The sequence below is a fragment of the Rhea americana genome, unplaced genomic scaffold (assembly GCF_003343005.1).
Source record: "Rhea americana isolate MKP2758 unplaced genomic scaffold, rheAme1 scaffold_165, whole genome shotgun sequence".
Classification (NCBI taxonomy): domain Eukaryota; kingdom Metazoa; phylum Chordata; class Aves; order Rheiformes; family Rheidae; genus Rhea; species Rhea americana.
In genome coordinates, this window is record NW_028185761.1 from 63,510 (window position 1) to 87,233 (window position 23,724).

At 41.2% G+C, this 23,724-nt stretch overlaps 2 protein-coding genes across 5 annotated transcripts in view; one reads left to right on the forward strand and one right to left on the reverse strand.

The window, feature by feature from the left end:
• Nucleotides 1-170: 170 nt before the first annotated feature.
• Nucleotides 171-11,050, reverse strand: AAMDC (adipogenesis associated Mth938 domain containing). Of its 4 annotated transcripts, none has more exons than XM_085300528.1 (4): nucleotides 10,959-11,050; nucleotides 6,428-6,578; nucleotides 4,116-4,211; nucleotides 171-3,364 (listed from the first exon to the last, which is right to left on the reverse strand). In XM_085300528.1, exons 2-4 carry the CDS (start codon nucleotides 6,560-6,562, stop codon nucleotides 3,224-3,226), a joined length of 372 nt encoding a protein of 123 aa, XP_085156654.1. In that variant the 5' UTR covers nucleotides 6,563-6,578; nucleotides 10,959-11,050; the 3' UTR covers nucleotides 171-3,223. The 4 variants fall into 4 exon arrangements, with proteins under 4 accessions (XP_085156654.1, XP_085156657.1, XP_085156655.1 ...); XM_085300531.1 differs by having other exon boundaries at nucleotides 6,428-6,520; nucleotides 10,959-11,040; XM_085300529.1 differs by lacking the exon at nucleotides 10,959-11,050 and adding an exon at nucleotides 10,361-10,448.
• RSF1 (remodeling and spacing factor 1) overlaps nucleotides 10,632-23,724 on the forward strand; it is a 58,249-nt gene continuing 45,156 nt past the window's right edge. Inside the window, exon 1 of the mRNA XM_085300526.1 lies at nucleotides 10,632-11,021. Within this exon, the coding sequence (XP_085156652.1) occupies nucleotides 10,826-11,021 (196 nt within the window). The 5' untranslated portion in view covers nucleotides 10,632-10,825. The remainder of the gene's footprint in view (nucleotides 11,022-23,724) is intronic.

Below are 23,724 nucleotides of genomic sequence, written 5' to 3' on the forward strand. Positions count from 1 at the left end.
AGTTCAGTTTCGTTTAACTTTTCAGATTTAATTATACACAGCCTCTGTAAGGGGGGGAGGGGGAAGCCTATCTCTATATGTTTTTAATTTCAAATTCATAATTAGACTGCTTCAGATTAACAGAGCCAATTCTTAGARCTTTGAAACTAAATAATGCAACTGCCAAGAAGTTATTAAAGCTGTGAATGAATTTATTTGGAACACACTKGAAGACTGTGAGCCATTAACTCAAGTGTGGCATGGCTTCAACATTAAAAAGGTATACAGAATCTAAAATAAATAGAAATAAAACCAAAGTTATTTAGAAGGAAAATTAACAATGTGTGCATTTTAATGAGGACCATAAACCATCATCCTGAGATATCACACACGTGGGTTTCCTTTGCATCTTGTCTTATGCTGGTCCAAGTTCCCCAATTGCATGCACAGCCATAGATAGAATCAGTATTTTCATCTTATTTCACTCGCATGTTCCAGTCTGTTTTTTGGGGGCTGCGCTGGCTGCRTTTTCCAGTTTGGTTCAGCTCTATTGATGAGACTTTATTTTAAAGTTTGAAGGCAGGCAGCTGCTAGGCTTTGCATAGGTGATGTCTGATGTCCCTTAAAAATGCTGCTCATGTTGCATTCAGTTGAGGCTTTTACGGCCTGCCTCTCCTTGCTGCCAGAYCATGCATGCTGCTTCACAAAGATAAGCGCTGGGGACTGAACCGCTCAGTGGCAGGAACAGCTGGGCTGGAATCTTCTTGGCACCGAGCCCAGAAGTGGCTTTATTTTAATGAGTTTGTCAGGGTGGGAGTTCACAGCCTACTGGGAGATGGTTTTCATGGTGGGAGGCACAAGTGGTGTATGTGAAAAAGCCTACCCTATAAAGTGCATTCCCATGATTTAGGCTAAGATACCYTTATTTTAAAAATTATTTATGGCTTGAGCTTAAAACAGCAGTTTATTAAAGATACCAATTTTGGTGAATCAGGCTCAGCTGTTTCCCCATGTAGCAAGGCAGCTTCAGACGCAGAAGAAAATCTGGCTTTCGCTGACTGGAGCAGGCTCTTTTGTGGGAACTGACAAAAGCTGACTCAGGAAACTGTGACAAGCACAGTAACAGAAAATAAGGATGCAAAGGACTTACAGCACATCATCTCCTTGTTGACACTGAACTTCTGTGCTGATGGCTGCAGGATGCCGTTTACYCTTAAAGAGAAAAATCCATTTCTCTGCACCTCCCCATTTTCRGAGTGGAGTCTTCCGTATCCCACTAGTTGCCAAACAAAAGGAACAATTAAAAAGCTGCAGCATAAGACAGTGTGAGGTGCACCTCTAAAAGTTACCTGGCAGAGCTAAGAAGGCTCAGCTCCTTCCACGGTTTTTGCAACCAGCTATATAATATTTCTCTCAAATACAAATACAGCCTCTGATATCTTTCTCAAATGAAAGATGCATGCCTATCCGTTTTGTTGAATGTGGCTTCCTCCAGAAAGTGATTTCAGTGCCATGTTAACATGGCAAGGAGAGGAAAAAAATAGTGGTGTGGTATGTAGCAGCTGGAATTGTTCTCTTAGCAGAGGCCTTACCAAGCATCTTCCTACTTAAGGCTTTCTTGAACTCTTAAAGCTTAAGAAATAGTGCAACTGTATGATGGTGACTGAAAGAGTCAGACCCCACTCCACTGTAAGGTAATGCCTTAACGCAAAATAAAGTTTTGAAAGTCTGTGCAGATTGGTAAGGACTTGTTCTACTGACATTCTCTTGAAAAAAACCATAGTCTTTTGGTGGTTCATCTTCTATCTTATACAAGGTAAACTACTCAGAAAAAATGTCATAGCATTGACRGCTGTGTCAGTGAACACAAACACAGCTGAAGAGGCAGTTCTTGCTGTTTTAGCTACAATTTTGCCTTAAATGTAGCCACACCATTAAAAAACGTTACTAAGAGATGGTAAGATAAAAACTCCATATTGCTAAGTACTCACTTTCCCTTTGCTTTTACACCACGTTGTATTTTGTGAAATAAAAGGTTTTTAAAGCTTAATAGAACAAACTGAAAAAAAGAATACATCATTTTATAAAAGGTTATTCTTGACTCTTGGGAAAGTCATTCAGTTCTCATACGAATGCAAGCCTCTCCACCACGACTTTGGATAGCTCTAAGAGCCTCAGGGCTTTTAGTAGTGTTATCTCTGCACTTTTGCTAATACACACGGATTTGATCAAAAACTAGTGAGCCTGGTGAAAAGAAATCTACGATAAGTCACTTATAACTGATCATATTAATAGAAGCCCACCAAGCAGGAGAAACGGTAAGAACAGGAGCAACAGTAAGAATGTGAGAAAGTTCTAAAATCTTCACTGTAGTAATATTCTTGCTGGCACAATGTTTAACTGATCATCATTACCTGATGATTAAGAATTCCAACAGCCATTCCCAGCTTGCTAGCAGCATCRTAATAGCAGCAATTTAGTTCAGACTAATTTCCTACAGGCTGACATTTTTATATTGCAAACTAATTGATCAGTCTATTCATTTTAAAAAGCTAGAGACTTTTAAATTGAAACGCATTCTACACTTTCATATTCATGATTAATGGGAAAATTCTTCACAGCCCAAATTTTATGTTCATACCTTGTAAACCTTTTTCCTTTTCTGGTTCAACATAAAATTTAAAAGTGCCAAGTTATGTAAGGTTCTTGATTTATCACAAAAAGAAATAGTTAATATCCTGAACAAAACTGCCAATAGGAAGCAGAGCTAGTGCTTTTTAAAGCCCTTTAAAATGCTTTATTTTATTTAATAATGCTTATCACCACTTCTTGTGTACTATTTTATCCTATTTACCAAATATCTAATAGCTATATTGCAATATTTAATGCAGTTGTGGTCTATTTCCTGATAGAAATATTCACAACCTAAACTTAATTTTTCACCTGTTTCCTAAATTAAAATAACCAGAATATGAACAATCTTCAGAAGAAGATTAGGTCAAATTCAAGCGTGTATGGATACATTCTGCAACTCAACAATTTTCTGTCACTAATAAACTCCATTTTCAAGCACTCAATTTGTTTAAATCCTGAACTGCTAAATTATCCTTGCATTTTAGATTTTCAGCCTACATTAACGCCTTGGCACTTTGCACGTAAGTCCACTCCGTTGACTGTAATTTGATTCAGTCAGAAAGTATATCCATGTTTTGGCTGAGGTCAGGGACGCTGTATAACTAATGTTTCAACACGTTGAATGGAAGACTCCTCCCACTTTGACACCTYGAGCAGCCAGTGCATTGTACTCTTCTACAGCCTTCTCTGTCTGCAAGACCAACACATCAATCCCATTTTTCTGAAGATAGTCCACAGTAGACGGTGGTACCTGAGAAGAAGAAGGGACAAGGAAGGGCAATTATTAGAATCTTTTCCCCGTATAGAGACAGTTTGAAGGAAAATAGGTACTGAAAACATTTGTTAGCAGATGCCCTGAAGGTATTAACAAACTGGTAGTATGCTAAGAAATTTTTAAGATTGAGACAAATTTTTCTGTTCAATAAAGCAACTTGCATATACATCTCTCCCATTTCTTCTTAGTAGTTTTACATACAGCCCTTTCTTAAGGCAAGAAATAGAATTTGACAAACAAATATTGAACATAAGGTGTTATTCAGATCACCAAAAAGTTACAGAATTTCTTCTTATGAAGGGAAGCACTTCTGAGCTTTCTGCAGCTATCTGTTTATCTGTTGAAATGACACTGCCAAAATTACTAACAAAAATGTCTCATTTTCAAATTATTTACAGGAAGCTAGAGAACTAGTCAATAATCTGTATGGAGGGGGGCGTTAATGACATTTTGAAAATTTCTCCTTTAAATTTTGCTCCTCTAGCAGAATGTAAACCTGCTTACTGTTCCCTGTTGATACTAACACACAAGGAGCTCAAATGATGTTACTTTCAGGAAGACAGTCACTAGTGGCAGGAGCTCAGATATGCTAATTCAGCATTCTGAATTTTTTCTGCCTTAGAAGAGCATCCCAGTTGATCTTCCCCGTGCCCCCCCTCCCCCCCCCACACACAGACAAGGAAAAAACAAACAGCTCCCGTACGTTTATCAGAGAACAAAAACCTACCTGCAAAGCCTCACTCATGCCACGACCAATCACTACAGTTTTAACACCCTTCTTGACAACTTCCTCAAGGTCAGCTGGTTGCACTCCTGGAGAATGCTAAGTGTCAGGAGGAGAAAATATTAGTCTTTGTACTGAAAGCATAAACCAGGAAAGATTCAGCTCTGGAAACATTACATAGCTTAACAGGACAAATTAGCTAAACCAAAATGTAAAACTACTCTCTTTCCTATGTGCATGTACATGCACACACAGAACTGGTCAATTCAAAAGGTATATAAGGTTACATGCAGATGAAGAATGATAGTTCTTCAACTGGATCCATAAATACACCTATAATGTTTACATAAAAGGTTATTATGTTACACTAACTCTCCCCTTCCCCCGACTTCACTTTTTGTGTATCTCTATATGGCGAGAAGTAAGACATTGAACAACTTCTAGGCAGAAGTTCGACCTCTCTTCAGTTTGCAATCGTGTTTTTTTTTTTTTTTTTTTTTTTTTGGGGGGGGGGTGTTAAATTCTATAAAATAACTTTCCTCTTCTCTGTCTCTCTTACAGGATTTGTATGTTTTTTAAGTGGACTGAGCCTAGCTTTTCATTTTAGTAGGCAATCGTGGAATTCTAAAGAAAGTTATTTTTAATGGAGATGCTCATAAATCTGGATTCCCTATCCTCCTTGCTCTTTCAGAAAATACTACATTCCTTGGATTAATTAAGGTCAAAGCATCAGCTTAACAACTGGGTGTAAGAGGGATAAAACTGATCTAAAGCAGCAGCTTTAAAAGTGGTCTATATAATGGAAAACCTAAATAGATGGAGTTTGGTTCTTGCTGATGTAAAAACGATGCCAGAAAACCTGCCTCTCTAAATAATCCAACTGCCTCCTCCTCCCTCTCCCCCTCCCTCCCCCGCTCTGCCTTTCTTTTAACATAGACCAATTTGTCGTCTTTTAGCTGGAGGAATCCTCTAAGGACTTCTATGAACTTATTAAATGATCAGACTGAGTATCAAAATGTGATTGAGCTAGAAACTATTTGGGAGCTTTTCAGCTATTATATCTGTTCTGCTTTTCCAGTCATATGGGCACATAAATCCAAAGAACAATATTGTTAAAATTTGAATTTCTCTTGTCAAACAAACAAACAAAAAAAAAAGCATCCTTTTCTTCAAACTGCCAAAGACTGAAAATTCCACTTTTCATAATCAGGTCATTCTTACACATAACAAGGTACTGTTAAAAGATTACATATACAACTATCTTTCTTTTCGCAAAGTATGGATATCTTTGCATGAAAGCATTATAATATGTACATGGTGCACTGAGAAAGTTAAGTTGCATGCTTAAAAATTAAAAAGCTTAAAAATTTCACCAGAAAGTTATATACAAAGTTCTAAAACTCAAGGTTCTGTCCTTCAGTTGTGTCAAAATGAATTCAAACAGAGCTCTGGAAAGGCCTGTGTGGATACAGCTCCAGATTCTAAGACCTGACGAGTATGTAGGCCTTTTTCACTTCAACCTTTGCTTATAAACTGTGGATTTTTTTTAACCAATACAGCTATCCAAGTACAAGCTCTACTATGGAAGAATGTATCAACACAGATTTCCTGGTACCAATTAGGATGCTTCTCAATCTGGAACATCAATAAGTAGTTTTACATGGTTATGATAGCATGTACAGATAAGAGTTTACCGAATGCAAAAAACCTGCAAGGATACACACTTGGAGTATCACTATATAGACAAGACACTGTGTGCTTAACCAGCCTGTGAGCTTTCCACGAAGGAACTAACGTTCATGACACTGTTTCCATATCCTTCCTCTGTAATAACTATGAGGGACTTCACTCTCAAGGACAGTGACATAAACTAACCCACATGCATGCTCAGTTACTGTGGAATTCTTCTGACTTCYCATCAATTTATTCCTATCCCACTCAGGACAACCGTTGTTCCTCTAGGCATATCTTCAGTCTGAGAAAGGTTGTTACTAGCATCTTATTACAATTGCATTCTCAATCAAACACAGAACACTGTTTGAGGGCCCAATCTGTGCAGCTGTCCAGGAGGACTGGTGGCAATAGCTGCTACTCCCTGTCACCCATGTGAAGTACTGTGTCTGCAGCCCTCTGACCTCTTTGCACATTTACTTCTTGGACAGACTTTCTCCATTTCTTCTCAGGAAAAGTTTAATGGTTAGAAAGAAGCAACAGGCAGCCTGCTGAACATCTGGTTGGAACTGTAATAACTGTCCTTTGGACCATTCTCACAGTCTCATTTAAAATGGAAGGTGAAAAGCAAACTGCAGGCTTACATTAGTCCCGGTTTCTCGCCAATCCCAGRTTCGGCTTCCTCCTGGCCATACTTTGCAGTCCTTGTATGTTGTAGGACAGCCTTTCACCTTCATCTGACCCCATGAAAGGGAAGYAATTTCAGGGGAAGACATCATAAAGTTGAATCAAGGTCTGGGAAAAGGATATTTAATACATAATATCAAGCTAACATATGTAGTACATAATTAAAAAAAAAAAAAAATCTTGTCCCAAGGAGCTTGGAAGGAAAAGCTATTACAGACATTATCCACATGATTTTTGTGACAATAGAAATGAATCGAGGATCAGTAGATTTGTTTAATTAACAGTCCTCCTCAAGATTTTGYATAGGATCTTGAACCAAACATTTTACTTGCCGTATCTGTAGAAGAATCAGGTGCCAATTTTTACACCAAACAACAGGAATCAGGTCCCAAAATATCCTTCCATATCTGGCTTTTAATTTTTTCCATAAATGTATAATGATAAGAACACAGTCCTAAAATATGAGAGATTTACACTGGCTATATGGCCATCTAAACCATTTCAGGATATGAAATAGGTTCATTAATCTGAGATGGTGAATGAGGTTAAAAAAAATCCCCAAAGAACATATTGTTGCTTTATCAACTTTTATTCAACGCTCAAGAAAGACTGATGTGAAAACAAGAAAACAGCTACACACTGGACTCTAAACAAACAGATTTTACATCTGTATACTTCTCTCGATAAAGGCAACGTTGAACAGAAAAGGCATCAACAAAGCAACGGCACTGCCACAGCAGACAAGACYTCAGACACCTGAAGAGGTCAGGCCTTCTCTGTCGAGGTAGAATCAACTATAATTACTTGTTCTCTACAGAAATCAAGTCTCCCTAGGTAATTTCTTGGGACAGTTAAGCACCCAAATAATGTTTTTTTTATAAAGTCTGAGCTAAATCTTTGCTTTTTCACTTAAAAAAATATTTTTAATTCTTTCTACTGGATAGTGACAACAGCTTAATCTGTGTCATTTCCACCATCTTTTATTTACCTGAACACTTATCCCTCCCGAGTYTTTTTTCCTTTCTTTTAGATTAATTAAACTTCAGTTCTCTTCAGCCTTTCTATCAGTCATGTTTTCTGAATGTCTGCTTATTTCCTCTGTTTTTCCCTGAAAGCCAACAATTGGCTGCATCTTTCTTTGACATCTTTTGCCTCAAAGGAGACAAAGTGTTCCAGCTAAGACCTTATCAGTGCTGCCTATAGAAAAACTCTGCTTTTTGGTATTAGGCACAGTCATTTTTAGATCTGCTATCACAATCACAGCTGCACATCAGTGGAAAGGGAAAATGCCCTAGAAAGAACTACTTGACAGTACCACAAAAATACCTGTGCTCTTTACAGTACTTCAAGTCACTGCAATCTGATCTCTGGTATGATTCTGGCACTAGATTGCAACATGTAAGTCACACAGTGGTACTTAGAAATGGTTTAGACTAGCACAACAGTGAATTGACAGTTCTCCAGGGTTATGACCTCTCTGCCCTTCCTGTTCAGGGGAAAGGCAAAAAAAAGAGGATAGTCTGAAATCAACACCACGAAGAGAAGAGAAGAGAAGAGAAGAGAAGAGAAGAGAAGAGAAGAGAAGAGAAGAGAAGAGAAGAGAAGAGAAGAGAAGAGAAGAGAAGAGAAGAGAAGAGAAGAGAAGAGAAGAGAAGAGAAGAGAAGAGAAAAGGCTGGTTGCATCTGCAATTAAGAGAGTTCTGCTCATTGCTGTTCCAAAAAATCTTAGTGGTAGATTCTTCCAGATATCCAGATTCTCTTTTTCTTGTTTTTGTTTTAAATTGTTCAAATTCACCATGAAAATCAATCTTAGGAACCCTGGTGCTACTGAATAAAGAGCCCTCTCAAAAGAGCAACCTTTGGATGAACAGGCTTATAGTCCTCCTAGAAGCATTGCCACCTCCCTTCCTGCCCTACAGCAAACTAAAGTATTGCCAGATAACATATGTTCTTCTCTGATTGCCGGGAATGAATGTCAGTACMCTGCTTCAAATGTTGCATTAAGTAAAAAAAATAATTCTTTTGGATACAGCAAAGRAATGAGGCTGCCAGAGCTTCTATTTCCACAGAATGCAGGGGCAACTTTCTTGCTTGCTCCTTTCTGAAGTCCGTGACGTGCGCGCCTTGCCAAGCAGCTGTGAATGACTGCAATTTGTCTAGATTCATATGCTTTGGATTCCCTCATTACACATCTGCAGTGCATTGGGTTCATATGAATGTTCCTATGTGTTTTTTTTCCCTGCTGAATTGAGATGATAGCAGAAGAACTAGCACTAGTTCCAACAGAATAGATATTACCTGTGAATYAAAATGTAAAGGCAGAACCAACTCATCAAAGTTGTCTCTGAAAAAAGAAAATTTTGCCTGCTCTAGTCTTGTGATGAGAGAACAGAATTCTGGAGTTAGAAGAACTGGAGGTTAGACAGAAGGGAATGATATTCCTTTATTCTGATAATACTGCCAGAGAATATTAGTAAGATCAATTGGTTATCTGAATTAATGAGGATATCTTAAATGGAAGTGAATAAGAATTAACCTCTTAAAGAGGACTTTGGACATTCTTGATGAAGGTCATAGTCTAATCACTAACTAGCAAGGATTAGAAAAGTATTTCCCCATCAAATGAGTTATTCTTTAATTTTTCATGGTGAYGTTTGTTGAAAAGTACAGTACCAGTAAAGATCAAAAGAGATAGTGAATTATAAGACTCACAAATATGATCTAAAATAGCAATTTCTTTGAACTGTAGTACTTCAAATATGAAGGAGTGATGAGGAGAAACRGATGAGAAACCTATAAGCAAAGCTATGATAGTTTAAAAACACTGGGAATACAAGAAGCTGGAATAGCCTACAAGGAAGCAACACAGAAGCTTATAGGAGGACACTATATTGAAAGAAAGAAATGAAGTAATGGTTAAAGATGCCACAACAAAAAATAGCAGAAAGCTGAGAATTAAGCCAACAAAACTTGACATTAAGCACAGGTAGGCAAAATGGTGGATTTTAAAGTTTCCAGCATGTCTAACTTCCATGAAGTCAAACCTTGCTTCAGAGTAGTATCCATCAGCAAAAACTTGGATAAAAAAGAGGAATGGGAGTAACGCATCAAAGTAAATTGTATTAAGATAGCATAGAAATARAGTTTCATAAAAATCAATGCTATCTTGAGATCAAAGAGGATAAAGGCAAAACGGTAAATCAGCATACACAAAGTTCTGGACAGAGAAATTCCTGTAACATGTCAAAAGAACATCATTCTCCAAAACTGACTGTGAGCAGGATGCCTGGGGCAGGGAAGTTATTGGGTGAGGTGACCGAGGGTGTTCCACTCCTAAGAGAAGAAAGTGGAGAGAAGTAGTGTGAAAATGAGGGAAGGAGGGAAGCAGGACGGGAGCCAAAGAGAAAGATCYGAGCGAAGCATTAGCAGAGCAGGGAGGAGGGGGAACTGCAGTGAACCCAGAGGAGCAAGGCTGGGGAAGGCAGGAGCTTGAATTTACRAAAAGAACGGCACAGGCAAGTTCTGGAAATCCAACTGAAATTAGCGGTTGAGTGAGGGCCTCGTCCCCCGCCGTTTGCTCTCTAGCGAAGCAGGTAGCGCAACGCAGCGGCCGGACGGGACAGCGGGGTCAGCAGAGAGGGGACGGCCCACCGCCGAGCGCCCCAGGCGGCAGCGCTGCGGCAGGACCGGCCTCCGCTCCGCTTCCCGGAGCGGCACCGTCCTGCTCCCAGCACGGGCCRGGGGAAGAGCCTTACTCCCCTTTTCCACCCGCGGCCGCTTCGGCTCGGCTCGGCAGCGGACATACCCTCACCCTCTCCCTGAGGCGATCCGTTATGACCGTTAACGGCCGTTATGCACCTGCCCCCACACGCGCGCGCGCCCTCACTCACCGCCAGCGCGCGCGCGCGACCCCCTGCCCCGCCGCACGCAGCCTCCGCCGCTCGCCGCGAGAGAGGGCAGTGGGGGAGCGCGGCGCCCTCATTGGCCGGCGCTACCTGCCGGCCCCGCCTCCGCCCTGAGGCATCACATAGGGGCCGGCGTTCTGCTCCCGCCCCCGCCGCTCCGATTGGCTTCCCGGCGCTCGTCCCGCCCCCGTCACAAAGGGCCCCTCCCCTTCCCCCCGCCGCGTCCCCGCCTTGTTTTCATTCCCGTACCACACGAGGCGCGGCGGAGGYGGCTCGTGCCGCTCTAGCCGCCGTCTCCCTCCCCGCCCCGGGCCGCCCCGCCCTCCCGCTGTTGCATTGTGGGATAGTGGTGCCGCGGCCCCGGGCCGCCGAGCGCGGCTCGCCAGCGCCCCCCTCCCTCCCTCCATCTCCTCCCCCCTCCCCAGCTCCTTCTCCATCCTCAGGTCCAAGATGGCGGCGGCGGCTCCTCCGGCTCCATCTCCGCCTCCCCCTCCTCCCTCCGGCCCGTGTTGCCCGGGCTCGTGGCCCAACTTCGCCGTCGTCTGCTCCTTTCTCGAGCGCTACGGGGCCTTGCTGGACCTACCCGAGCTGCCCTTCCCCGAGCTGGAGCGCGTCCTGCAGCCGCCGCAGGAGCCCGGAGACCAGGGTGAGCGGCCCGGGTACCTTTCTCTCTCGGTCCCTCCCCCCCCCCTCTCCCCCCAGGCGGTGTGTGGGGAGGGGGGGAAGCCGTGGGGTGAACACGGACGGGGGGGGGCCCGAGGCTCTTCCTCCCCCCACCCCCGCCTCCTCCCAGCCCCCGGGGGGTGGAGCGCGCTGAGGGAGAGGAGGGGCCTGGGATTCCCGGAGTGAAGCTCCAGAGGGGGAGGCGACCCCCCACTCCGTATCCTTCACCTTCCCCCCCCCCCAAACACACACACAACCGGCCCTTGTTTTTTTAGAGGGAGCAGCTTTTGCTGGGGGGTGGGGAAGGGCCAGGGAGGTGCCTCTTCCCCCCCTCCCCTCGTTGAAGGGGGACTCTCCCTCCTCTCACCCCCCAGCTTCGCTGCGACCCCCCCCCGGGTTTGCACCCCTTGCACGGGTGGGGTTTTTGCAGAAAAAAAACGAGCTTAAAGGGATGGTTTTTGTTCAGGCTAAGCCTGGCAGGGAGTCTCCTCCACGGGCACCCCTCCCCCGGCTTGAGGGGGGGGTTGCTCTGCTGTCCTCCCCTCCTCCTCCCCCCCCTAAATATGTGTGTGTGTGTGTCCTCTCTGTGCTCCCCTCCTCAAACTAGGAGAGGAGGGGGAGTGAGGCAAGGCAATGTCCTGGTCCTCCTCCCCCCCCCCCATGCATGTAGGGTGAGGTTTGGGGAGCAGAGAAAGGGAAGCCTTGAGCTTCCTCCCCACTGCTCCTATTGTAGGAAATCTCCTCCCCACAAACACAGACATCCATTGTGCGTAATCTCCATCCTTGTCCTCTCCCCCCCCCTCCTTTTAGCTGGCGTGGGGGGTAAGCCCGTCGCCTGCCCCTTCCCCACCGCCACCTGAGCTGTGAGGGGGCCCTGTGAGGCCGAGGGATGGGTTACGTACACTCCACTGTTTTCTTTCAAGCTGCTCCTGCTCTCCTCTCGCTTCAGGAGCAGCAGCGATTTGGTTGCCAGACTCTCTGATTTCTGCTCTGTGCCATGGATGTGGGAGGGCCTGGGCAGGAGAGCGGCCTGGGGGAGGGCTGCGTGGAGGCGGCTGCAGGGATATAGAGGGGAAGGTGCTTGTTGCTCTTGGTCTCTGTCTCTTATTATTGGTTTGGTTGTTGCCTCTGCACTCTTGCCACATAGGGAGACCGCGGAGCTCACGGCGCATGCTCGTCAGGCCCCATAGAAACTTCCTGCTGCTGGAGAATCCCAGCTCTGGGCTGCTTTTGGTCCAGCAGCCCCTGCTTTCCCCTAAATACGTGCATGTAGACCTCCCTCCCCTGTCAAACTTGCCCTCCGAGGGGGTGGGGGATTTTTGATAAATCGAGATGTAGGCCCTTCCTCTTACAAAGGAAGCTGCTTTTTGCAAAGTGCAAACATCCTATCTGTGAGTTCACAGTAAGCTRCTGAAGTAGAATGATACAAGATTACTTAAACTTACTGTCTCATTATGTTTTCTGGTGCCTRATTAATGCAAAAGGAATATTTGAGATTCCCTGACTTCTAAAAACAGTATTAACTTTCTTGAATGTATGTATGTATTTTCAACTCTGCAGGACTTCTCTACCCCTTATGTTATGTAAAGGACTTGYTAGAACAGGCACGTGTTTGTTTTGTTAAGGTATCACAAAACTTATGAATAAAAGCAATGAATGTACGTTAAAGAATGTGAGTTTTCAATGAAGATATTCATTTTAAAGTAACATCTGTAAAGAAAACTAACACTGAATGTGCGTCTCTGAATGTAAATGAGTATGTAAGAGAAATTTTTCTGGGTGAATTGCAGAATGAATTCAAGTAAAAAGGCACAGGAGTGACCTGTATTTTAAGTACGTGAAACTTGTGCATTTGTTAAAAATCTTCCAATTTTTTAATAATTCCCCTAGTCATCCAATTAAAGTTATCGGTAGAATAATGACTGCTGTGCAGCTCTTTTTAGAACACTTCCAATTGATTTGAATTATGGAGTTTGTGTTATGGATTGCTGTAATACTTGCTATTAAAAAAAAGTCTATTTTTCTCCTTATTATGAAGGGGGAGGGGAACCAGGTTTTGCTCATTGCTTTAGAACAAGCTCCAAAAGTGGGAGCAATTTCTAACTTTTGAAAGCACAGTCTCTAAACTGCTTGATGTTGCAGGTGTTTGGGTACAATTAGAAAGTGTATTTGCTTGCATTTGCTTATCTTTTAGAAAAGAATGTGTGGAAGTGAAAAACTTAAGATTTTAGTGATTCTTAAAGCTTTGTGTGATMGATTATTTATTTATTTTAACCAAGCAGGAAAAAAGAAACCAACTCATTGAGCATGCTTTGTGCTGCTGTTAGCTCTTTTCTAGTGTATTTTGTGCTTTTGGGAAAGCTATTGCAATGATTTGATATGTCTGTATGAAATTGTTTAAATCAGTCCCCTAAATGGTCCTTTTTTTTTTTTTTTTTTTTTTTTTTTTTTTTTTTTTTTTNTAAGGGTATAAGTTGTATGTTTGTTAAACTGGTTGAGTGAAAACTGAAGTAATCCTTTTTCTGAACTTCTATTTGCCAGTGGTATGTAGTTTTACTTGGATAGCAAAAGAGTTTTGGATTTGTTATGAATGGTCAGTTTTGCTTTGGATCCTAACACTCTTTGACAGTGGACTTGCACTGACAAAAATCTAAGCACATTGCTACAAAATTTTGAAGTGTGTGTGGAGGAGTTCTTTTTTGTTGTTGTTGTTTTTATTTATTTATTTTTTCCCTGAACTTAGAATCTGAATCACGTTTTAAATCTAAACTGTCAGATGTCTCTTTAGAACTTCTCTCCAGATTCGTTTTGCGTTCAAGGAAGGAAATCAATAATTTGGGGGTTATGTTGATTAGCATCAATACAGTTTTGATAGTGAGCCGTTTCATAAATTGTCTTTTAAACTTGGCCTAGAGTTTCTTGTCTCAAAAATTGCTTTTTGGAGGATATTGGCAAAACTTATTTTCATTACACTAGGAGTCTCAAAGAACTATGAGCTCAAGTTTAAGTGTTCAGTGGTTGTATAATAGTCTTATTTTTCCTGTTAATAATTAGAACAAAGAGCTCGTTCATGCTTAAGGAAGCAAGGTACAATAACTTTCCCTTGCAGAAGGGGATGCTGCATGGGTGCAGAACAGTCATGGACAGCTAGGAAGCTATCAGATATTTCTTTGAGGGTTTTTAGATTCTGTTAATGCTTGAACAGCAGAAGTGCTTTACCATATTACCTCTGCTATCTGAGAATTTCAAGAAAGATAGTAATAATGGTACTAAAATATTAATAAGTTTGACTTTTTTATGATTATTAGTGTTTTAATATTGAGTTAGGGTTTTTTTCAACTGCAGGTGAAGAGATACGGTCTTGTCTTAACTCTGGCAAACCAGTATGCAAGGAGTGCTTTGATATTAGGATAATGTGATTGAATAGCAAAACCTGTGTGTGTGCTGTTGATTTCACCAGTCATTTATTGAACAGTCTTACAAAGAATAGTGGGATAAACTGGTAGCCATAGAAATAGTCTGCTTTTTAGGAAGACTGGGGTTACTAGTGGCTCATTTGATGATGGGTCACATTACTTTGTTTGAGTAGTTGCAGCTTTCATCTATGGTGAATAATTTTCTTTACTGTTATGAATAATAATCTTCCCTCTGAGAAGACTTATCCTTGTTTTATGTAAAATATGGTGAGTTGGATTGTGACTATGACAATCTTAAACTACTTTTGAAAAGAAGAAAGTTGAGAGTCTATTTAGATTGTAATATTGGTAGTAGCTCATAAAATTTGTTAGCTGATGTGCCTCAAGATATAAATTGTTTCTCTTAGGATCTATTAAAAAGCAGCCCAATATATAATTTTAACTGGGACTTAATATAAGCACTTGGAAATCATTAAAAACCATCGTTAACCCTCGCATTACTGTATTTGTAGATGCAAAACTAAGGTAACAGTACAGCTCATCCTGCTGTGTGCTGCAGTGCTTTTTCTATTCCATCTGGTTACTTCTAATGGCAAAATTGTGCAAGTTGGAGCAAATCATCACACTTGTTCTCCTTGTTTTGATGGACACATGCTGTATTATTTTATTAAGAGTTTTGACTTGTAACACAAAAGCAGTTGCACATTTAAACATTTAAATATGCGATAGAGGGGGGCAAAAGCTAAATCTATATTTAGAGCCATGTTTAAGGAACCAAAATATCAAATTGCCACCTTCTTTGTGTTTGTAAATAGCTTGAGAATCGGTGTAAATGTTAATTAAGCCCTTGGTCTCTTGTCAATGAAAATATTAGTAGAATGTTAGCTTGCACAACAGAGATCTAATTTTACACATGGCTACACAAAATGCTTGCTAGTTTGCCAGGTTCCCTAGCGTGTGAATGGGAGAACCTCTCACTGAGGTGAATGGCATATTCTGAAGCATGTTAGACTGTGTCGGTTCATCAATTTTTGCAGGTTTTTCCTAGTGGTAGGGGGTTTGATTTACGCTTGATTGAAATGGTAACAAGAGTGCATACTTCGCATATTCTYTTGGCAAAGTAGTCACCTTGCGTCCCGCTCCCCAGTAATGCTTGTGCTGAAGGTGCCCGAGGGAATGGGAAGGACGGTTTTCGGTGTGTAGATCGYGGAGCCGAAGGATCCTGCGTTCTCACCAGAGTTTGAATTTCTCTRTCTCCTTTGACTCTTCGCAGATCAACCCAGGCTTGAAGTTTGTCTCTTAATTACTGCGTGAATGTGTCCTGAGTTTGATAATAAAAACACCGCTAACCTGTTGGCTCAGTTTTAAGTGGTGTAAAGAAATGTATGATTAGGTGCAGATCCTTGATAGGAGGCCCATTTTTGTAAATCTTTCTTCTCACCTTTCCCCTTTATCTTTAATGAGGACTGAGGTTAGAGGCAGGTAAACTGTGGAACACCTGTACAATCCATTTATAGTTTTTTTTTTTTTTTTTTTTTTTTTTTTTTTTACATTATAGAACAGGAAAAAAAAATCCTGTTCTTTGGCGCTACCATGCTTTACAAGCAGCGTGTTTAGTAAGCTGCTTTCTTTTTTTTGAATCTTCTAGGCACTTAACATTTTTTCCCTTTTCAGAGGTATCTGGATGTTGAAGTCATTTGTTTCAGTGGGTTATCTGTCAGGTTTTTTTATTGTCATTTCAGTAACCCTGGAAAGCTTTACAGCATTAAACTTAAGGATTCTTGGCATTCTCCATGAAGAAATTAACAACTAAGCAGATGTTGGACAGTCACATGGGAGAAACATACTGAAGTTCTGTAGCTGTTTAATGGAGCAAACAGAAGGCAACGAGATCCTAGTCTATGACAAGGAGTTTGACAGATTTTCAAACTTGATGTTAGGTACATTTTTAATGAAAAGGATAGTAAAGCAGAGTTTTCAATTGAATAAGATTGATTTTCCAGCGTTGAATATTTGAGATCAAGTGTTTTTGTATACCAGCAATCGGAAGCTACTGGGTTCAATGCAGTTTTTAGGCAAAAGTCATGATACGTTGCAGTCTACAATATTGACAGTAAATTGGTTAGTACTGAGAGTAGGAAATAAATGTGCTATAAAAGTATTGTCAAACATGCTTTTGACTAAAATTTAATAACTACTACTGTGATTGAGATACGTTGTTAATGGCTTTTGATCCATAAGAATGGATTCATATAGTGTCCTGTCATGCAAATGAACAAGTATCAACATCTTACGTTGGTGGAGTCTATAGTGCTGGAGGTGGAGCTTATTCACACATTATGTAATGTTGAATCTTCTTCATCAAACAAGTACTAAATGTATGGCTGTATCACTGATGTAAGCTTGCTTTTGCCATAAAGCCACATTAGCTAGTTAGAGGTAGCACTTCCCACCCACTCTGCACTTTTATTTTATTACATCCTTTCCTGTACGAGTAAGGAATTTAACCATCATGCTAAATCACTCAGATTATCTAAATGCAGAGAGAACTTACTTGAATATAGGTAAACTGTAAGTAGGTTGTTGCTGTCCTGTTGTACTTAGCGACCCAACCAATTTTCAGAATGTCTTTGTCAAAGCTCTGAATCAACCTGTTAGTAAAATACTGTATTTAGACAGGAATAAAAATACTGGAGGATGTAAATATTTATATTTTAAAGTTGAGATTTGTGGAATTGCAGGTGAATGTGTAGTTGACCTCTGAATATGATGTGTTACATCTCTTATTACTTTGTTTTTAAATATGATGGAGGTTCTACTCCTCTAATTTACTTAAACCTATGTAACTTCGTGTTTCTAGTCATCAAGTTTACTGATTTGTTGAAAGCGGACTCCAACTGCTTATGAAATGGTCAGACAGCATAACAGGGTTAAACTCTGAGGAAGTAAGTAGTAGGAGTAACCATTCTTGCATGACTTTATGGCAAGCAACTCTCTAAGAGAAGAATAAACTTCTTTTTTCTACACTTCAGTCATTCTAGATTAATTTGACTTTAAGATCAACATGCCTAGTTCACATACGCTTTTCAGTTATTCATGTAAGAAATGAATTAAATTCATCTTGAGGTTAATTATCTCATAATAGAGTATGGATGTGTATCCCTGTTTAACTGTTCCAGTTTTGTCAGTTCCTCCATATAGAGTCTTCGTATTATTCCGAATATTGTGCTGGCATGTCAGTCGACCTTACTGTGCTCCAGTATTTAAGCTTTGATAGCAATGTTTAAACCAGGGACAGTATTCAATCAAGTCTCTTAGTAATTTCAGTTCTTTGCAGAACACCATTTGTAGTTGTAACTAGGCTCTGTGTCTTCCTATGATGCTATATGTAAGTCCTGGGTTTCCCTGTCTTCTGGGGAGATGAGCAGTTTTAGTTTGTCTTTCCAGTGCCACTGCCCAACTGAAACAGATGACAAAATGCTGTACCAAATGGAGGAAAGGGGGCTCAGGATGCACTTCTGTCATGGATGAGCTCTGGCAGAATATACTCCCCCAACCCCCCCATCCTCCCGAAAGCAAAACAAAGAAAGAAACAAAAGAACCCTGAAACTCAGCTATATTAGGGTTTATGCAAGTTCTCTTTGACTGTATGACTGCAGTGAGGAATGGCAATAAACGCTTGCTAGCTGTTGAATTCCAGCTCACTTTGTTGGTATGTCTTCAGTACCATTCAGACTTCTAGCAGGTGCCAGAGCAGGAGGGAAAGCTGATAATCGTTCCAAGGCACTGAATTGTCAGGCTTGTTTCAGGACAGGTGCTCAAGAGATTCAGGAATGCAGATGGAGGTTTTTCCTGCTGGTGTAAGATGGTTCTTAATGCAGCACATGGGGCTTCTTCCATTATGGTATATCTGTACAAAAGAACTTTATATATAACAAAGTGGGTTGTGTCGTGACACCATTACATGCAAGTTAGGAGTTATGTTTTGTCCAGCTTGTTGCCTCATCCTTTTTGGCATGCTCAAAATAGCATGCACACTGGAAAACTTAAGCTTCAGTAAGGCTGTTCCCTATCAGAAAATACTGAATATTACTAGCTATCTGAGTTGTTACAGTAATCTAAGCTGCAGCTAACTTCATCCTGATAGTCAGGAATACAGAATTCAAGGCAGAGTACTGTGTTTTGGTGCTGTGTTTGGTATTGTATGCTCAATAGCTAGGTGCTGTCTGTGCCCTAGTTGTGAGGGGCTGCAGGGCATGTGTTTTGACAACAACAGAAGAATAATCCTGCATCAAACCAGCAGTCCATCGTTTCTGTATTTTGCCCGTGACACTAGCCAAGTTTAAGTGCCTGCAAAAGCAGAATTTCTCAGAATATTTTCCCTACATCCAGTAGTTTGCGGCTTGGGGGCTTCCTGTTTCCTCTGCTGCTTCTTTGAGTGGAACTCCTGCTCATATATGGGATTACTTCAGGTGAATATTGTGTAGTGTAAGAACAGTGAGCAGGTTCACATGTGTAGTTATTCCTACCCCTGGCTGGCTTATACAGTTCTGAGCTCATTGCTAAGCTGGCATTGGGATTAGCTCTTTTTTGTGGTCTGTACTAAACTGAGAATCCCATGGGAACTCCCCAAAAGTTAGTAGTGTTGTTGATACAAGAAGATGAAAACAGAATAACTATTTGTGGTGTTCCTGTGCTCTTCAGTAGCTGGTAGACCACATTTCTTGGTCAGAAACATGACAGAATGCCTGGCATGACAGAATGCCTGGCAGGTCTTTGGAGAAAGAGAACCTATGTAGGGACTTGGTAATATCCTGCTGGAGACAGAAAACAAGAAGGAAAGGAAGACTTCCTTTGCATGGTGTGAAGGAGGAAGAGGAGAGGACAGGGTCTACTGAAGGAGTGCACTGGTAAGAAGGTGCAGACGATGAAGACGATGAATAAATAGTCCTGCTGAAGAATGTTGTGGCTGTGTGTTTGCACTGTTCCCTCAAAGCCAGTTGTCTGGCACTTTGTAGACGTTACTGGATTTCCACAGTTTCCGTTTCAACTTCACCATCTCTCCCTGGGCTGTACCACACCCAAGTAACAGAACAACTTCTTTCCTCCTAAATTTATGGCAATTGGAGTAAATGGATATATTCAGCACTTCAAACATATCTGCCGCAGTGTGGACAACGGGACGAGCGTGTCCTCCGTGGTATCCCCCGCAGTGCTTGCTCTTCGCTGCGCTCCTTTGGGAGAAAGCATGTGTGTATGGCTGGGAGCGAGCTTCAGTGCRGTCCAGCAGTATCCCCTGATGCAGAGAGCCTGTGCACTGGGACTGCGGGGTGGACTGCGGTGATCATCCGTCCTGTAGCCGGGAAGCTGCCAGGCTGCCCGCGTGGGCAGCAGCAGTGAGGAGCGCCATCCCTCRCGCTGTCGGCTCTGCTGGCGCCTCCCTGCTCGGGCCCGGAAGGTGAGGAGGAATAACGTACCAATGGTTTTGGCTGTGGAGTTCAATAAAATCTTCTGTGTACAATTTGATTCCAAATGTTAAAATCATTGTATGAAATATAATAAAACCAGTGCAAGAATGTGTATTTCTTTTCTTTTTTTTTTTTTTTTTCCCTGCTAGCCTTGTGAAAAGAGCATAGTTCATCCTGCTTGTGGAATTTAGTGGGGTCTCTCTCCTCCTGTTCCACTCCCCCAGAAAATAAATCAGAGAACTCTTCTTTGCCTCAGTTGTTCTACAAAGCATCGCAAATGCTTTGGCATTAACAAGTATTTTCTTAGTAGCCTCTAGAATTTGTATGTCTGTCATCTGTGCAGTTCGCCCCCATTCTGCATAACTCTGACACAGTTATTTCTCTTCCCCAAGAGCCAAACAAAACTCTTAAGGCTAGAGGGGTGGAGGGTTTCTCAGAGCCATGGTAGAAACTGTGACCCTGTTCATATCTGTAATAGTCAGGGGAAAACAATTTCTCAAAGCAAGGTAAGGCTTTTTTTAAGATACCAGTATTTCGGCAGCTCTCCGTTAGTATTAGATTTCTTTCCATTACGGTCGGTTAAATCTTGTAGTACCTTGAAGAAAAGTGCTGTTTACCGCTGATCTCATAGGCTTGACTGATGTTTGGAGAACAGGTAAGCGAGTCAGGCTGCTCCCCACATCTCCGATCCCAGCCTTGTAAATCCTTCCCACCCTCCTGAAAAATAGTAGTTATCATATGGAAGTTCTGCTGCTTCTTGGGTGTCTTAAGCTGTACCATTTTCTGATGCAAACAGTCAGTTTTAGTTGGCAAAGTCCTGAAGTAGCAACGTGCCAGGCGAAGCTGTTTAAACAAAGCTTGTGTGTAAGTAATCACTTGATTTCCTCCTTTCTGTTCATCCCTCTGGTACTGCCCTGGCTGTTGCCCAAGTCATCTACAGCTATCTAGTAGCAGAAGTGCCAGTGCACGTTCATTGCTTTTATTATTAACGACTATCAGGGTTATAGTGGTTTGCCCCTGAGAGCAAGCTGTGGTGGTTCACAAAAGCCAGATTAATTAGTGGATGATAGAAGAAGTGTGGAAATTTTGGGTTGACCCCAGAGCTTGTGGAATTGTGTCCTGGTATTTATCAAGAGTGTACTGCAAGAAGGCATCTAAGATAGAGAATTGTGTGGCAGCATGTTGCACATTTGAATATCTGCCTAGAATGCTGTGTGTTTGTTTGAAGAAGAGGCATATTGCATGGATGTAGTAGTTGAAAAGTCACTGGCATAAGGTGGCAATGTGAATACAAAAGATGCTTCCATTAAGTGGCAAAACTGTCCCTCGAGTATTTAAGTGTAGAGAAATTCCGTAASAAGTAGTATCGGCTGATCTAAGTACATAATAGGAGGTTAAAAAGGGTAGCCACGGGAAATACGCGGTAAGAAAAACTGATACAATAACCCTGAACTTTTGGAAGAGGTGACCTTTATAAGAAGGGAGACAAGAAGGAGTAGTCACAAGTCAAAGAACAAAAATGCAGACTTTGGCATAGATGCTGCTTAGAAAGCTAGTAATTGTCTCAGAATGCGTATTTTTCTGGCAGGTGGGAAGAGGATGGCAGAGGGCTGTATAAGGCCTAAATGTCCAAGTTTTTGTGCCAAGTGGAAGCTATTCAAAATGCAGAAATCTTACTCCAAGTAAAGTCCAGGAATAGGACGTAATCATAGTGGCAACAGAAAGAAGGGAACTAGGAGGTCTGAGGTGGATTTGGAGAGCAAAGGGGCAAAGAAGATTCTTTATACAAAAAGTAAAATCTGGACACTGTGGGGTGTCCAAGATCACTGGCTTTATGTACAATAATTAAAGGAAGGACACTGCTGAGAACTTAACTATGCATAAGGTGTCACTCCTAGGCTACTTTGTAGTGTCTTCTTTCTAGTTATGCTCTTTTTCTGGCAATAAACTTGAAATATGATTAAACTGAGGTGGAACTTGCTAATTGAAAGCATTTTAAATTATCAGGCTCAGATGCTCATTCTGAGTTTTGAAGGAGTTTAGAAATACAGCTAGTAAAAATGCACAAACTCATACCAGAGTATAGAGGTGGGAAAAAAAAAAAAAAAAAAAAAAAAAAGGAGCAACTAGGACGTTTCAGAGTCTAACAAAGATCTGGGGAATTGAAAGCAAGTTGTTTTTACATCTGTATTTGATAAACTTTATGAAACTGTAGTTTCATAATTCTGATAAGAGTTACTTGAGATACTTATTCTCCAAAGGAAAATATCCTCCTGTTTTCTTTGAATTCTTTTAAAGCGTAGACGTGTGGATCGTGCTGGACCAAATGTTTACTTGTATATGCAAAAAGTCTTTCAAAGAGGTCGTTGATGAAGGGGTTGATCGTGCTCCACAGCAACTTCATCTAGTATAACCAAAACAGTAATTATCATCTCCAGCCCTTTCTTTAATGCTATTCTTTTGCGGGGGAGGAATCAGGTGAGACGTGGATCATGTTTTTGGCCATTGCAGTTTACAGCACAACTTACTAATAAAAACTGAAATTGCCAGTGGCCTGCATTTGTGCAGTGGATTGCAGGTAGAGAAGTGGATTTGCTTTCTATTCATCCATCCCTGCTCTGAGCAATAACCCTCGGTGGCGGAGCACTTGGGGAACATCGAGGAACTTTAACACTCAACCCTTCTAGCTAGGTCAACCACTGAACACGAGTCGGCGTCCACAGTGGTCGTGAGGTGAGAGGCAAAGCATCATCCTAAACCTCAAAACGATTAGGACAGGGAACAGACTAGAAATAAGATAATTTTTGTTGTTGTGGTATAAGGAAAGCAGAATGCCTCAATTTTTGTATGKCATGGGTATTTTATTTGCCGAAAAAGGGGAAAAGGTTGGGTTTTTTTAGTTTTTAGGTTGAAAGGTAGATGACCCACACGAGCAGAAAACACTGCTGTAGATAAAAATTTTCTGAAAGAGTAACAACACTGGGAATGAAAGAGTTATGAACAAGTATACGTTAGAGGGGAAAATGTCTATGATGTATATGTCCCAGAACATTTAAAATTAGCTGTTAAATCAAAAGAGATTTTTGGTACCAACATGGTAAGTCAGAGGAAAGAGCCTCAGTCAACGTGGAGCTGGAATTTAAAAAGCCAACAAAATACTAAATAGTACAAAGAGTGGGCTAAAAATCTTACATAAAACTTGGGAGATCTGTAGTTGCTTGTTTGCTTTCATCTTGATGTCGCTGCTCAGTTGTTGCTATTCTATCTTGAAAGATACTGCAGATAGTTCAGTAGACTAAGTAGGATTGCATGAAAGTGTCCACACAAAAAAGGTTTAAAAAGATGTGTACTGCTAACTTCAGAATAGTGTTTTAAAAGTATACAAAACAAGACTCTTAGAGGTGTGTTCTTTGTCTATTATGAAACCAGAATAATTCAGATTAAGCATTTTTCATGTGATGCATAATTACAATTGATTGCTGCGAATTATTCCTGAGGCCAGAGCTCAACAAGATCTAGATAACAAATATTGAGTTGTAGTAAACATACTTAAAAATAGGAACATGAAGTTTCTTGATTCCCAATTAAACCGGTCTCTAACTTAAATAGAGGATTTAAAGATAATCTGGGTGTAGGTAATTTTGTAAATGCACTGTGAGGTTTCTTTTTACCCATCTTCTGAAACMGCAGATGGTAATCACTGCCCAAATCAGAGGGTTGGGTTGTATGAACTATGATTCTGCTGTGTTACAGCATTTTATGTTCCAAATGCTGGCCCTACAACTAGGGAAGGATCTGTTGA